The 14,348-nt window shown below is 36.8% G+C and overlaps 2 protein-coding genes across 2 annotated transcripts; both read left to right on the forward strand.

Moving 5' to 3' along the window:
* The first annotated feature begins 2,558 nt into the window (after window positions 1–2,558).
* Window positions 2,559–6,470, forward strand: LOC141612650 (glucan endo-1,3-beta-glucosidase 4-like). The gene is made up of 4 exons (XM_074431459.1): window positions 2,559–2,711; window positions 3,753–4,169; window positions 5,822–5,852; window positions 5,956–6,470. The coding sequence occupies exons 1-4, from the start codon at window positions 2,633–2,635 to the stop codon at window positions 6,116–6,118; spliced, it is 690 nt and encodes a 229-aa protein (XP_074287560.1). The 5' UTR covers window positions 2,559–2,632; the 3' UTR covers window positions 6,119–6,470.
* Window positions 6,471–7,317: 847 nt separating this feature from the next.
* On the forward strand, window positions 7,318–14,235 carry LOC141610728 (ribulose-1,5 bisphosphate carboxylase/oxygenase large subunit N-methyltransferase, chloroplastic). The gene is made up of 12 exons (XM_074428971.1): window positions 7,318–7,769; window positions 8,893–9,056; window positions 9,847–9,930; window positions 10,051–10,108; window positions 10,836–10,889; window positions 11,312–11,383; window positions 11,513–11,593; window positions 12,042–12,214; window positions 12,858–12,960; window positions 13,113–13,244; window positions 13,502–13,624; window positions 13,921–14,235. Exons 1-12 carry the CDS (start codon window positions 7,368–7,370, stop codon window positions 14,005–14,007), a joined length of 1,533 nt encoding a protein of 510 aa, XP_074285072.1. The 5' UTR covers window positions 7,318–7,367; the 3' UTR covers window positions 14,008–14,235.
* Window positions 14,236–14,348: the final 113 nt, after the last annotated feature.

Raw genomic sequence — 14,348 nt, forward strand, 5'->3', positions numbered from 1 at the left:
GATCCTTAACTCTGTTTCGATTTTTAAAAATCGTTTTAATTTTTTTCTCTCGATTTAAATTTTAAGTTTTTATAAAAGAAAGACGGAATTCGATTTAAAAACCCCTAAGTTCACCTTGACTTTCCATTACATTTTCGTTCTTCCTTTTTGTTTTTCACCTTCCCTTTTTTTATTCGCATTTTGAGGCGTGCGTTCACCCATGGACGGTTCGAAAAGATGATTCATGTCAGCCGACCCCAAATCATTTTGGGATTAAGGCTCTGATGTTGTTGTTGTTGTATAGTGTGAGAGGGTCCATCCAAGAGGCTCAATGCTGGACTCGAAATCGATCAAACCTTATTCTGAGCCGAGCATGGCCAAATTAGAGTTGATTCTGAGCTTAACAGAGCTCGATTCAGATGTTCATTTAGGCTCATTTTATTCTTTTTATTACACAGTTTTAGTATTTTGTAACTATTTTTATTCTTATTGAAATGTTATTTTTAGCATTTATGATTATATTTTTAGGAAATTGATAACGCCACACCCAAAATGTACTTCGACACCCATTATGTGAGAGTATTATAATTAATAGCTAAAATTTTTATTAAATGTTTTTAGAGTGGCATTAGGTAGGGTTACTCTATTTTTATTGTAATTACTAAAAATTTTGTATTTAAACTTGAGCCGGTTCTGAGCTTTAAATTTTTAAACTTGGAGAGTTTCAATTGCGAGCTGATTTCAAACCAACCCGAGCTCAAACTCAAATCGGCTCGATTATACCTCATCGGTCTCATTTTCGATTGATTGGCAACTGAACGAAGTTTCCGGGATCAATTGGCTTAGTGAATATGACAATGTTGTTATCTTAGGGTTAAAAAAAGGGTGCTTGTCATTGTGTTGTTGCAAGTGCGACACGAGGTTTGTGATGTTTGGACCTTGAAATGACAAGGTATCTCGAGTTCTTGGAAGAGAGTGATTTCGATCAATCTCGTAGGCATGTCAATTCTTGATGTCACCAAGAGTCTAATTATCTAGTGATCATAAGGCGAAAGTTAAGGTACTTGACCTAAGTTAGGAAGATCTCGGTAAGCTCTAGGCGACTATGTTGATACTCTCGTCCTGCTTTTCGGCTTAGATTATTATGATGATTATAGAACAAGAATATTGTGATAAAATGTTTTAACATAATTACCAAGTCGGATATAATCAGTGTTAAATTAACAAGCGGTCCAGATGTTTTCCTTTTTGTCGTCCCTGATCTCCATTGTGCAAACAAAGCGCGTATACTGTAGTAAGTCTCCCTTATGACCGTCACACGCCTGTGACCTCTCAAAATGGATCGTTAATTAATAAAGTGAATTAATAAAGAAATTAGACCTTTTGACTAAATTTCCTTACCTATTCTATGGACTTTGGGTGCACACAATCTTGACTCCTCAGACTGCGGCATCGGCGCTACATTACTTTTATGCCTTTTCATCCTCAAATACTAGGCACAAAACATGGCCATGCATCCACAACAATCCAAAGCAATGAAGCATAAAAGTATATTTCTTCATTTTTCCTACAAGATTTTACTAAATAATATGCCGAAAACACCTATATGTATTGTAAATAGGATTTTTAGTTAGGAGACGAAAATATTTCAAAGGCAAATAGTATTAATTTCCAATTTAAAAGACCGTTACCTTTTTCAAATATGAATTTATCTGATTTAGAGAAGGAAAAAATTACAATGAGATTATTGCATGGATATTAATTTGGATTCTCTTTCTTATTTTTCATGACTTTCATTATGCCAGCAGTAATCAAACGTAAACTAAGGTAGAATTGAGGAAAAAAATGAAACTTGTAACTATATTTCAAATGTTTTCAACAACCAGCATGGATGACCGAGCCCCCTAACACACCACTGCCCAACTTCTCTTTAATATGATTCACGTAGTTGCATTTTTTTTTTTTTTTTTTTAATGACGAGGGGGTTGAGCCCCCCGGACCCATGCATTCCCGCATCAACACATGGACCATGTAAGCCACCCCTTTCGGGGCTGCAGTGGCCAAGTGATCATCGCCCCAGCTGGTAGTTGCATTTTCAAATACCGAGACTTCTAACTGAACGTTAAACTCAGTAACTGCTCATCCAAATGCTCAAATCCCGATACTATTTCCACCCGATGACCCGAAAAATAGTACTCTATATATGGATACATCCAATCTACAACAAGTTGTCACTACATTATCCCATGAATTTATGTCTAGGCTAATCAAATTTCACATCTTAAGACTATTATTTCTTCATACTTTTATAAACAATCCCAAAGAAACAAAAAGAAAAAGATTAGAGATCAAAAAAGAAGATAATGGTCATCATTACTAACATCACTTAAATTACAAACAATTCATACTTTTTTACCTTCTTTTTCTAATTTCTTCCTCTTCTTCTCCCTTAGACTACTATCCCACATGCTACACACACCACATTGTTCTCCACTCTCAAACTCTCATACCTTTCCTTTTCATTCTTCTCTCTTTCTTTTTCCTCCTTGTTTTTTTGAAATTTCAAACCATTTCTTACACTTAAATTTGCACCCCTATATATAATAATACTTGTATACTCGACATTCCTAATATAATTACATTGGTAATTGAGATGGGTAAAACTCATAAAAGTGTCTTATTATTATACAACTTTGCTTCATTATTATTTCTCTGCCTTTTCTTCTGCTCAGGTAAGACGGTTTTACATTAAAACAGCTAATGATATGTAACATGGCTTTGCATGCATGCTACATATGATTTTATCAGTTACTTCTTCTATTCAATCATTTATTTACATTTCTTTACTCTTTGCGAGCAGTATTTTAACTAAAGGTAAACAAATGATTGAGACGTAAGAAGTAAAATTACCGATATACTTATTATTTACTGCTATTATGCTATAAATTGGCTTAAGCATCCTGTTTTATTAGTATAAATAGTTATATATCCAACTTTCTTTGTTATTATGTTTGTCATTATTATGTTGGAAACTTTTACTATGTCAAAAGCTGCAAGAGAATGTTCTGTTAGTACTTCAAATTGAGCATGTGATTTCCATGTATGAAGTACCAAGTATTAAGCTACTCCTTACTATGTCTGTCTTTTGATAAGACAGGTCCCATAAAAGAGTTGCTGATTCATATTTTTCCCGAAGACATTCGTGTTTGACTTTTTGTTGGGCTTGGGTCCTCAAGACAGCCCAGCCCAAAAATGTTTTTTTTTTGGTCCGGTCTCAAACTAATGATTTTTTTTTTTCCAATTTCAGCAACATTAATTGTTTATTTATTTTATTTTGGATGTCTCAATCAATTGTTTACCTTTCTATTTTAAGAATGTCTTGGATGGACTATTTGATCCTGTTGCACGATCAATTTGGGCCACATGTCATCTAATAATTGGTCTCCCTTATTACTTGGTCTTTGTGTCAAAATCAAAGATAAACAAATTAACCAAGTGGTGTTAGTCCAGTGGTAGCTGGGTTAAACCTTGAAGCTTGCAGAAATGCAGGAGTTGAGAGGTCCCAGATTCGACTACCAGCTGGGGCGATGATCACTTGGCCACTGCAGCCCCCGAAGGGGGTGGCTTACATGGTCCATGTGGTGGTGCGGGAATGCATGGACCTGGAGGGACTCAACCCCCTCGTCATCAAAAAAAAAAAAAAAGATAAACAAATAACCGAGACGGAAGGAATTCTAAGTACTTACTAATGATTTTATTTTTTCCGATTTCAGCAACATCAATTGTGCAAAGGGACATAACAACACCACTAACAACAGTCCCAACAATAAACCTCCCACCAACATCAACAACACCAATACTAAACCCAAACTCGATCCACCACGAAGAACCAAAACCGACAACATGGGTTCCATTCGCGACACCAACCCCATCAGCACCGGTGAATACCGGTGCAAGCTGGTGTATCGCGAGCCAAGCTGCAGGAAAATTAGCATTACAGACAGCATTAGATTATGCTTGTGGAAAAGGTGGTGCAGATTGTTCTAATATACAACCTGGTGCAACATGTTATAACCCTAATACTCTTATTGATCATGCTTCTTATGCATTCAATAATTATTATCAAAAAAATCCTATACCTAATAGTTGTAATTTTGGTGGCACTGCTGTTATTACCAACACTGATCCAAGTATGTTTCTTACACTTTCTACTTTTATTTTTCATGTTGCTCTATTTTAGTTCTGGATTATGGTAGAATATAGTAAAGGCCAAATAATTGGCCCCTAAGTATCGACTATGAAATTATGAATATGTCTTTACGACGTTGGAAATGTTATTTTTATGATAATATGTGTCATATACACCTGCATGTAAAAATAAAACGTAAAATAATACTCGTATAATATATACAAGTAATTAAATTGTTAATTAATAATTTTTTTACGATCAATCAGTTAATAACCTGATCCAAAACCGACTCGAGTCACTATTGCCATCCCTACTAGCCTAAGAACTAGCATGACTATTGCCTTTTGACGTATGACACGTGCTAGGCGGCTAGTGTAACCCTTAAAACGAAACAAATCATGACTTTAGTATCCAAGATGTTGATTAACAAGTATAATTGTCATTAAGATTATGGATTATATTAGAATATAAAGATTCCACTTGCTTAATCCAATCACAAATTCTTGTTTTCTCAATAGTTGATTGACATGCATGTGCCCGTTTTGACAATGGGTCGTAATTAAGGAGATAAAGGACTAATTAATCGTATTATTTTAATTTACTTTTTTTTTAGTGTATACCATTCGATTTAATTTGGATTCCAGCTGAGTAGAACTATAGGAGCGGTAGAGCCGTAGAGCTCTCCCTCATGAGTTTTAACATTGTCTATCACCTTCCATGACATAATCTAAGACCTCTATTGAAGCTAAAACAAACCTTATCAATTGATCTAAGCGCTCATAGATTAATCGTATTATATTATATGGTTAGGAATTTTGAACTTAATTAAAGACTGGTTTGTGACTATGAAGTTAGATAAAGATTAGTCATGTAACGTAAAGCAAAACATTGTTTTATTTTAGTTTACGGGATATAAATAAATTAATTAATCTTTAGAGTCAAATCATATAGAGGTGTGCTAAACTTTTGTTAAAGTAGTAATCAACGCTACTAAGCTTTACCAACTTTCGGTAGAATGCTTTGTTGCCTTTTCCTGTTCATTAACTAACTCTAATTGCTAGGTAGTTTCAACAAATCGTTTTTAACAGTTTTTCTAACGTGCATATGTTCTTACTTCTTAGGGCATACGGACTTTGGTAACATGTACAGGACTATAGGAATACAAATATAAATTAAAGAAAAATTCACGAAATATATTATGAGAAATTGGAGATTATTAATGAGTGCCCTAGGAACGCACATTAGCAAAACCGATCTAAAATAATATCGACATGAGACTGAATTAAGTACCGTTTAAGCTCTGAATATTTACATGAACTTTTTTGAAATGACCTTGCATCGGCCTGATCCAAACCTGACCTGTGTCGAACAAGTCTATGCTTGTTGATATAATGATATGATAGTCATGTTACTTGTATTTGTATATATGAAATAATTTTCATCATATTAAAAAGTTGGCGTTGCTTAAAACCGTTTTAGCTTAGAATTTTTTTTCTTAATTAGGATTTAAAGAGAAAGTATTTACAAAAATAGTGCTCGATCTTTTCAAAGTAATTACAAGAGACCTCTGTCAAGGATTTACAACCTTGTTTTATTCTCACCTCTATTTTAACCGTATGTAAGTCAGTCTTAATTAAGTGGTTACTATTTCAGGTTCACAAGCATGCAAGTATCCATCAACAAGGTACATACATCAACATTGAACATTGTTCACCTAATCTGAAAATTAAAGAAATTAATGTATTTATAAATCCTTGAACTAATTGCTTTAATTTATGATGTTGCAGCACAAGTTCATCAGTGTTAGACACAACAAATCAGAATGTTTCGACAGTGTTCGGTGTTGGACCGCCAAGTCCGGCTACTTCAGCAACAACATTCCTGAACAAAGTCCCGCGTCTTCTCATATCTATCTGCTTAATAATTCTTCTGCTTAGACATGGTTACTGAATAATGTCGATATTAGTCGACTAATCGTGTTTCGGAGGTCGTCTATATATATACTATTGTAACATTGCAGGAATCAGGGTAGTTGCAGTTTATTATTAGTAGGAAGTTGATCATGTAGAAAGAGGCATGCAGGTAGGCAATCCAAGCATTATTTCATCATGTTTTAAGATGGGTGTAATGTTCTTATAGTTAAATAATCAAATTTGATAAGTGAGAGATCTGAAGTTAAGACGGTCCAAAACAACTACATAGTCACTGAGACACGAATGTATGTGACTGTGTGAGTCACGTGTGTGATATTTGAGTACTAAGCACATAGAGTACCTCATTTTGTAATATATGAATGATTGTACATTTGTACCTCGTCTCTCTAATGGGTACGATCAATCTATTTCATTTATTTTTTACAGGATGATAAGAAGATAGAGAGATTCATAATCTTTCAAACCCCGTCAAGAGAGGAGGCGCACGTCCTTAATTGGCCATGTAAAAATAGTCTACAACTCTATTAAACACATGAAAAATACTTCAAGGACGGATTTATCGTTAGTGGAGACGAATTACAAATGAAACAACCTACATTAAATACTTTCTAGCCCTCTAAATCCGCCATTAATCAGTGTCCCTAATCGCCTATAGATTACTACTTTCAGCGGGTTTGAAAAGAATAATGTTCCTTATCATAACAAAGTATGTTTTATAACTTATACAAATAACCCAAACTAGGTCTATTAAACCCGTTTTACAAAGTCTTTAGGAGCCACCAGACCTGAAAAAATTGACCCGTGCAAATAACTCAATTAGTACACGATTCGAACATTTATTATTGGCTTATTGCACACCAATCTGTCACTAAATGGCTTGATAGTAATTGACCAAAAATGGCCTGACCCAACCCACATTCTTGCAAAACGAAACTGACCCGGGCCGTGCTCTCCTGGTTAGACCCGGGGGAGGCCAGGGGGAGGACGGCTTGGCCGAGCCTGCTGGAATATGCTTGACCCGGGCCAGGGCCCAATCTAAGGCGGGCCGGTCTGGAATTTTAGGACCCGGGCCAACAGCAGGCCAAGGATGGGTCGAGCTAAGACGGGCCGGATCAGCCCGTGCTGATTGCCAACTCTAACTGGACCCAACCCAAACCCGATCAAATTGACCCACCGAATCCGCAATTAAGTCGATAAAGTTGGATAACCCATGCAATCTTCAACTCCTCATCATTCTCCACCACACTTTCTTCTCCAGTGTGGCCATGGCAGAAACCTCAAGCTTCCAACTAATGAAAACAACCCCATTTCCATCATTCATCAACCCACACCTCCATACCTCCAAACTCCATTACAAAACCTTAAACTTCCACAAAAAACCCATTAAATTCCTCTGTTCAACAACTTCCACGACATCAAATGACACAACATCATCATCATCATCAACAACAACAATGGTATCTCCAATTCGATGGGGTTGCGATGCCGATTCGTTAGAGAATGCTGAAGCATTGCAGAAATGGTTGTCAAGTTCTGGACTTCCTGTGCAAAAATTGAGAATTGAGAAAGTTGAAGTTGGTGAAAGAGGTCTTGTTGCTGTTAATAATGTTAGGAAAGGGGAAAAGCTTCTTTTTGTTCCTCCTGAACTTGTTATCACTCCTGATTCCGTAATTTCTCCGTCTTTTTAAATTATTATGGCTTTTTAATGCTTGTGCACCTCATTTATTGTTATTGTTTATTATATACTCCCCTCCGTCCCAATTATTTGTTTACCTTTTTATTGTTTGTGAGAGTGGAGGGGTATTTTAATTAAAGTTAAACAAATGAGTAGGACGGAGGGAGTGTACTCTTATGTGGGAAGTGGCGGAACCAGGATTTATAGTTATGAGACGGGGATTTTTGGGAATTGTTAATGGAATAAAGTAAACTAGAAAAAAAAGTTGGAGATTTTAGCTTCCCTCCGTCCCATTCATTTGTTTACGATTGTAATACTGTATGTTGGGGTTGCCAATTTGCTCAATTTTATGTGTTTAGGGTTAGTTGCATTGAGAATTGAGGTAGATATTGTGGTATCCCCCTTAGTTTCGCCACTATATATCGGTTGGCCATTGCTCAATGTTATTCCATTGAGAATTGAGATGAATATTGTGGTAGACTTTGTTTCGATTTAGGTGGTGTGATTGAGATGTAGGATAGGAATAGGTGATCTCTCCTCTTGGTTGAGTGTTGTTTGTATTTTGTTATGTATGTGTCTATTGAAAGGAGCTTTGATATTACCTCATTTCGAAATTTGTCACCTTTACACGAGGTGACAAGGGTTTTGGCCACATGGGGAGGATTTGGCTTACAACAATGTAGCAAAAAATGGTTCCCTTTATTCCCCTCCTCCTCCTCCTCCTGCCCCCTTAATTGTTTTCAAGATATAGGATGTTGTATAGCTCACTTTCTGCTCACTCCATTCTTCCCCCCCCCCCCCTTTATACAATGGGTTATTACTGGTTAGTGCTTAAATACACTCAAAAGTACGTCATCAAGATATGATTTTTTTCCCTTCGTTGGGTGGGGGTGAGGAGGTCAATCTGCCTTCTGCTGGAAGCATTCATATGACAGGGTGGTGCATATTGGCACCGTATTTAAGGCTAAGCATAATGGTACTCTAGTTAGGCATTCAATAGGTTTTGTTCTGTGTTTGCCATGTTACAGTTGGCTAGAATGGATTTTGAAAGAGATACGGATTATCACTTGCACTAGCTTGTTTAACCTGAAGCATTTCTTTATTTTCGGTATCAGGAGTGGACCTGTCCTGAGGCTGGACTAGTATTGAAGAAGAATTCTGTTCCTGACTGGCCGCTGCTTGCAACATACCTTATAAGTGAAGCAAGTGCTAAGACTTCTTCGAGGTGGAACAACTATATTTCAGCCTTGCCTCAACAGCCTTATTCCCTTTTGTACTGGTATGTTTGCTTCTGTTGTTTTTAGTCACTAGTGCGCCAGCTCCCATAGTGTGACGGGTGGAGTCGGTTTCTTCTCCTACCTGCCAATCTTCTTCATGTAAACCTGCTTGATTTAGATTGGTAAAATCGTACTTTGCCACCCACTTGCGCCTGGAGCCGTTGCGCTAGGCGCAACAGCATGGATGTTTTGGAAAGCTGGTGGCCGCGCGTGAATTCTCTCAACCATTTGTTTATTCTATAAATTTTTTATTGGAGTGTTTGATTTTTTTTAACATTTTCCCCATTTAGTGTGTACTCTCACTGTCTTCTCGTGCAGCCTATGTTAGTTATGCTGTCTCGAGTATGAGTGTCGGGCATGGGGTATATTCAAAGTGTAGGATTCACACTGTCTCAATTTTTGACACACGTAAACTTTGTCATAAAATAAGGACACAAATATGGGAATGCAGTAACACACCTTCAAATTTGATGATTAATCAAAAAATGAAATATTTAGTTTTAAGAATTAAAGTGAAACAGAGGCTTGTTTGAGACATATGGCTTAAATGTGTCAAAATCGTACTCTATGTCTATAGCGGCCTTACGTACCAAACTACCAATCCCTTTCACTACTTTTGTCATGCAAGCCTCCCTTTCTATCTCTGTTCGGAGAAGTGTTGTATTGGCAAGTGTCAGATTTGGATTTCGTATTCATATCCTTGAGTATCGTATTGGACATGGTGACATGGGTATGGCCCCAAAATGGAAGAGTTGAAGTAACATAGCCTACAGCTGTTCTATGTTGTTTCAGGACACGGTCAGAACTGGATAGATATTTGGAAGCATCACAGATTAGAGAAAGAGCAATTGAAAGGAGCAATGATGTTAGTGGAACGTAAGCCTCGTTTTTTGTTGAAATTTCTCAACTTATTTATCAGGTCAACGGAGGTCATGTTTTTTGACTGTAATATAATGTTCACTAATTGATTGATAATTGATTCCTTTGCTTTTGCAGATACAATGATTTAAAACGCAGGATCTTCTCAAAACACCCAGATTTATTTCCAGAGGATGTATGTACTTCTCATTTTCTCTTATGATTTTTAGGACCTGTTTCCACGATATGCCAATGTTAATTTATCTGCTGGAGTGTCTGGTTTAATTTTGTATGTTCAAACTTCAACGCTGGTATTGTATAACCAAGGGTATCTACACATTTACTTGTATGTAAATTGACAAATAAAGGGATTGGCCGCCATTAGGGATAGGCCGCTATGTAGACATTGTAGGCTCTGCACAATGGATAGAGAAAGTGAAATGTATGTGAGAAGGTGGTTATGTAACTCAATATCACGCAAGTTGCCCTATCTCACATTCCAATGGATAATATGCATGTTATATTTCAGTAACAATTAAGTTGCTGTGCGATTATAAACGTATGCACACAGTTCTTATTCAAATTTTCAGAACTTTACTGCATCTTGGTGGCCAGATTGATATTCATGCATTAGTTTCTGAGGTTGTTCTGTTCTTACAAAGGTGTCATAGCGGTAGTTATTGAAATTAGTTGTTTCTGAGGTCATGATATAGGCTGACCTTTGCCCTTTTACACTCTATCAGCTTATGTGGAAGCATTCTTTGCTTTAGCTGAAAGTAACTGTTTAATACGGAGTACGAAAGTTCCTTAATGTCTTAAGAGAATTTTTAAATATCCGTTAAAATCTATGAATGCATATTCACACCTAGCATGAAATTTTAATCTTCCCATAATATAATTAGTGTTCACTTCCGCAACTGCAGGTGTTTAATATGGAGACGTTCAACTGGTCATTTGGCATCCTCTTTTCACGATTGGTAAGCCGCATATCTGATTTTTCCGTGATAGCAGCATCATAAAGAAAGCCTAGATTTTCACCTTTCTTATGAGTTATGTGATGACATTCATGGTACTGTAATACTGTTAGCCTGTTAGGCTAGAGGTGAGCTTTATTAGAAATAAAGTAGAAATAAAGTAGTGGTATACTTGTATGTCTAGGTCCTGAAATACCCGGTAAGAAGTTACTAATCACTGCCTTACTATGATATAGCCATTGCCACTGCTGCCACCACCGCTCAGAAAATTTCTCTCTGCAAATCTGCAATGCATAGCAACTTATTCCTGGCTCCCTCAACTAATATTGGTTTTTTGTTCGGCTTCCTAGCACACTAGCTCTAATTTGTTGCCAGAAGAATGTTTGTTTCATAAAATAACATGGTATTTATTCTTCAAAATGCAGGTTAGATTGCCTTCAATGGATGGTAAAGTAGCATTGGTACCATGGGCTGATATGTTAAACCATAATTGCGAGGTACTTAATCTCTTCCTAAAAAAGCTCAAACATTGTTCACTACATCGGCTTCATATTTATTTGCATCACAAGTTCTTCGAATGTAAGCCGTAGTCAAATTATGTTGTTTTGTTTGTTTTTCTGATAAAGGTGGAAACATTTTTGGATTATGATAAGTCGTCAAAGGGAATCGTCTTCACAACTGACCGTCAATACCAGCCAGGTGAGCAGGTAAATGAAGGCTACGACATGTTATATTTCATGTCTGCATCAATAAGTGCATGCGCTGTGGAATCATAGCTCAGGTAGATTAGGCTTTTAGATTACGTAGCTCTTAGCTATCGTAAATGCAAGTCAGCTCCCAAGTAGCTCACAGATTTCCTTTGTTAAGTAGGGGTTGTAAGCAAAAAGACGAATAAAAGGATTTTTCTACGATTAACCCTGTACAGTTTTCCTTTGTTGCTAGTGGAAGGCAAGAACATCTGTTCACTACTGCACTTTGCTGCAGGCTGTTTTACTCGAGCTTTTTTTATTACAAAGGAGAAAAATTTCAACCTTTTATTTAGATGTCCTAACAAGTATAGCTTAAGTTCCGAGGTTCGCACAGTAGTAGTTAGTACAGTACATTTTCCCAATGGACCGATAAGATTTGACAAATATTGTATTCCCGTTTTGCCAGGTCTTCATATCATATGGAAAGAAGTCTAATGGAGAGTTACTGTTGTCATATGGTTTTGTTCCCAAAGAAGGAACTAATCCTTCGGATTCTGCTGAGTTGTCGTTGTCACTTGACAAATCCGACAAATGTTACAAGGAGAAGCTTGAAGTTCTCAAGAAGCATGGTTTGTCAGGGTAAGTTTCTAGTACATTGATTGATACTAAGTGATGACTCAAATGTGGAAGTTTACCAATAAAGAAAATATACCGTATCCAAATTTATGGGTTATATACTTATTTGGTAAGATCACTCTCAATCATGTCTGTCTCGGTCTTCCTCTAATTCTTCTCTCCTTTATTACACTTTTTTACCAACCACTTTCTTATAGATTTTACTTGGTTTACTTTTAAGGCATTTCGGATCCTTACTTCTATTTCGGGTTTTAAAACCGTTTTAATCTTTTCTCACGGTTTAAATTTTAAGTTTTTATAAAAGAAATCCGGAATCTGATTTTAAAACCCCTAAGTTTACCTTGACTTTTCATTACATTTTCGTTCTTCCCTTTTGTTTTTCATTCTCCCTTTTTATTCGCATTTTGAGGCGTGCGTTCACCCATGGACGGTTCGAAAGGATGATTCATGTCAGCCTACCCCAAATCATTTTGGGATTAAGGCTCTGATGTTGTTGTTGTGGTATACTTATTTGGTAAGACGAGTTATGCTCGATCTTTAAAGTCCCAATTGGTAATCAAGTCTTCTAATTCTAAGCCATGCTTTAGAGAGTATGAGATTTCTCTGTAATGCAATATGGTCAGCTTCTTATTAAGAATTTCAACAGGTCTCATCGTTTTCCTCTGCGAGTGACCGGCTGGCCGGTGGAGATGATGGCATACGCTTACTTGGTAGTCAGTCCTCCAGACATGCTGAACATGTTTGATGAGGTAACTATATCCTTCTTAGTTCAACAATGGCAACTGAACTTAAACTTATGTCCTACCAACCGCTCAATTATATTTTTAAGTAAAACCGTCTCGTACAAAACTCATTGGAAACGTGTCGTGTGCCTCTGCGTCTAATTGAGTTGCAAATTCAGATGGCTTCTGCAGCATCTAATGAAACAAAGGCCCAGAAGAATCTGAGATACCCTGAATTAGATGAGGAAGCCTTACAATTCATATTAGATACGTGTGAAGCAACCATCGCGAAGTATTCTAAATTCTTGCAGGTACGAAATCTACTTCTATCAATATTCAGTCTGATTTAGTGTAGTGGGAGAACATAACACAAGTCACATGAGAGTAAAAAAAAAACTTATATGAGACATTCTTACATGTCAGACCAACTGAATAACACTAAATAAGGAGTACGCTGTATTGATCTCGCGTTTGAGACCCGTCTGAGACAATGGTCTTAAAATTTATGAGATATACACCAGCAACTGATTTCCAATTGCCAAATGACATGCAATTCCTCCTTGAACAGGAAAGTGGATTGATGGATTTAGACGTGACATCGCCCAAGCAACTAAATCGGAGACTGTTCCTAAAGCAGCTAGCAGTAGACTTGTGTAACAGTGAGAGGAGAATACTTTACCGTACGCAATATGTATGACTTCTTACTTATACTCCATATTATATACGTTCTTTATGCATTTGTAGTTAAAATTTTGATTTATGTAAAAAAGAGTAGCATAAATGGAGCTAAGGGGGGCTCGCAGGGGACTGCTGCACTGCTGCCCCCGCTAACCCCTCTAAGAAATGAAAAATACGAAATACTCAATTACAATACTAATCCGCCCCCCTCACTGAAGGAATCATAGTATATTTGAAGCTTCAGTTACGAGTTGTTTGCTATTTCTGCCACATGATTGTCTGATTATGCTCAATGTTGCGAAAATGTAGATACTGAGGAGGAACCTAAGAGAAATACGATCTGGTGAGCTGAAAGCTCTCAGACTCTTCAATGGGTTCCGAAATTGGTTTAAATGAATGCCGCTTAGATCCACATCTGGTTTTTCCTCATCGCAGTCAGAGAACAACCTATTATGTTTGTCACAGTCTCGACTTCCTGCTCAGGACTCAAATGTGTTACCAAGTAATTTCAGCATACCTTCCTTTATGGAGACATTGGTAGTGACAATGTTTGTATGTGATTTGTGAAATGTACATATGACCATCTAAATTTTGAGCTATTGAAGAAAAAACTTGCTTCTTAAATTTGTTGTCTTTTATTACTTTTTACTTTTTCCTAATATGTTGGGGAGGCTATTAAGTTAAAAAGGGTTGCAAAATCCGGGATCAAGATTCAAGAATTCTCTTCATTTCCTAAA

Source organism: Silene latifolia, chromosome 11, assembly GCF_048544455.1.
Source record: "Silene latifolia isolate original U9 population chromosome 11, ASM4854445v1, whole genome shotgun sequence".
NCBI classification, from domain to species: Eukaryota; Viridiplantae; Streptophyta; class Magnoliopsida; order Caryophyllales; family Caryophyllaceae; genus Silene; species Silene latifolia.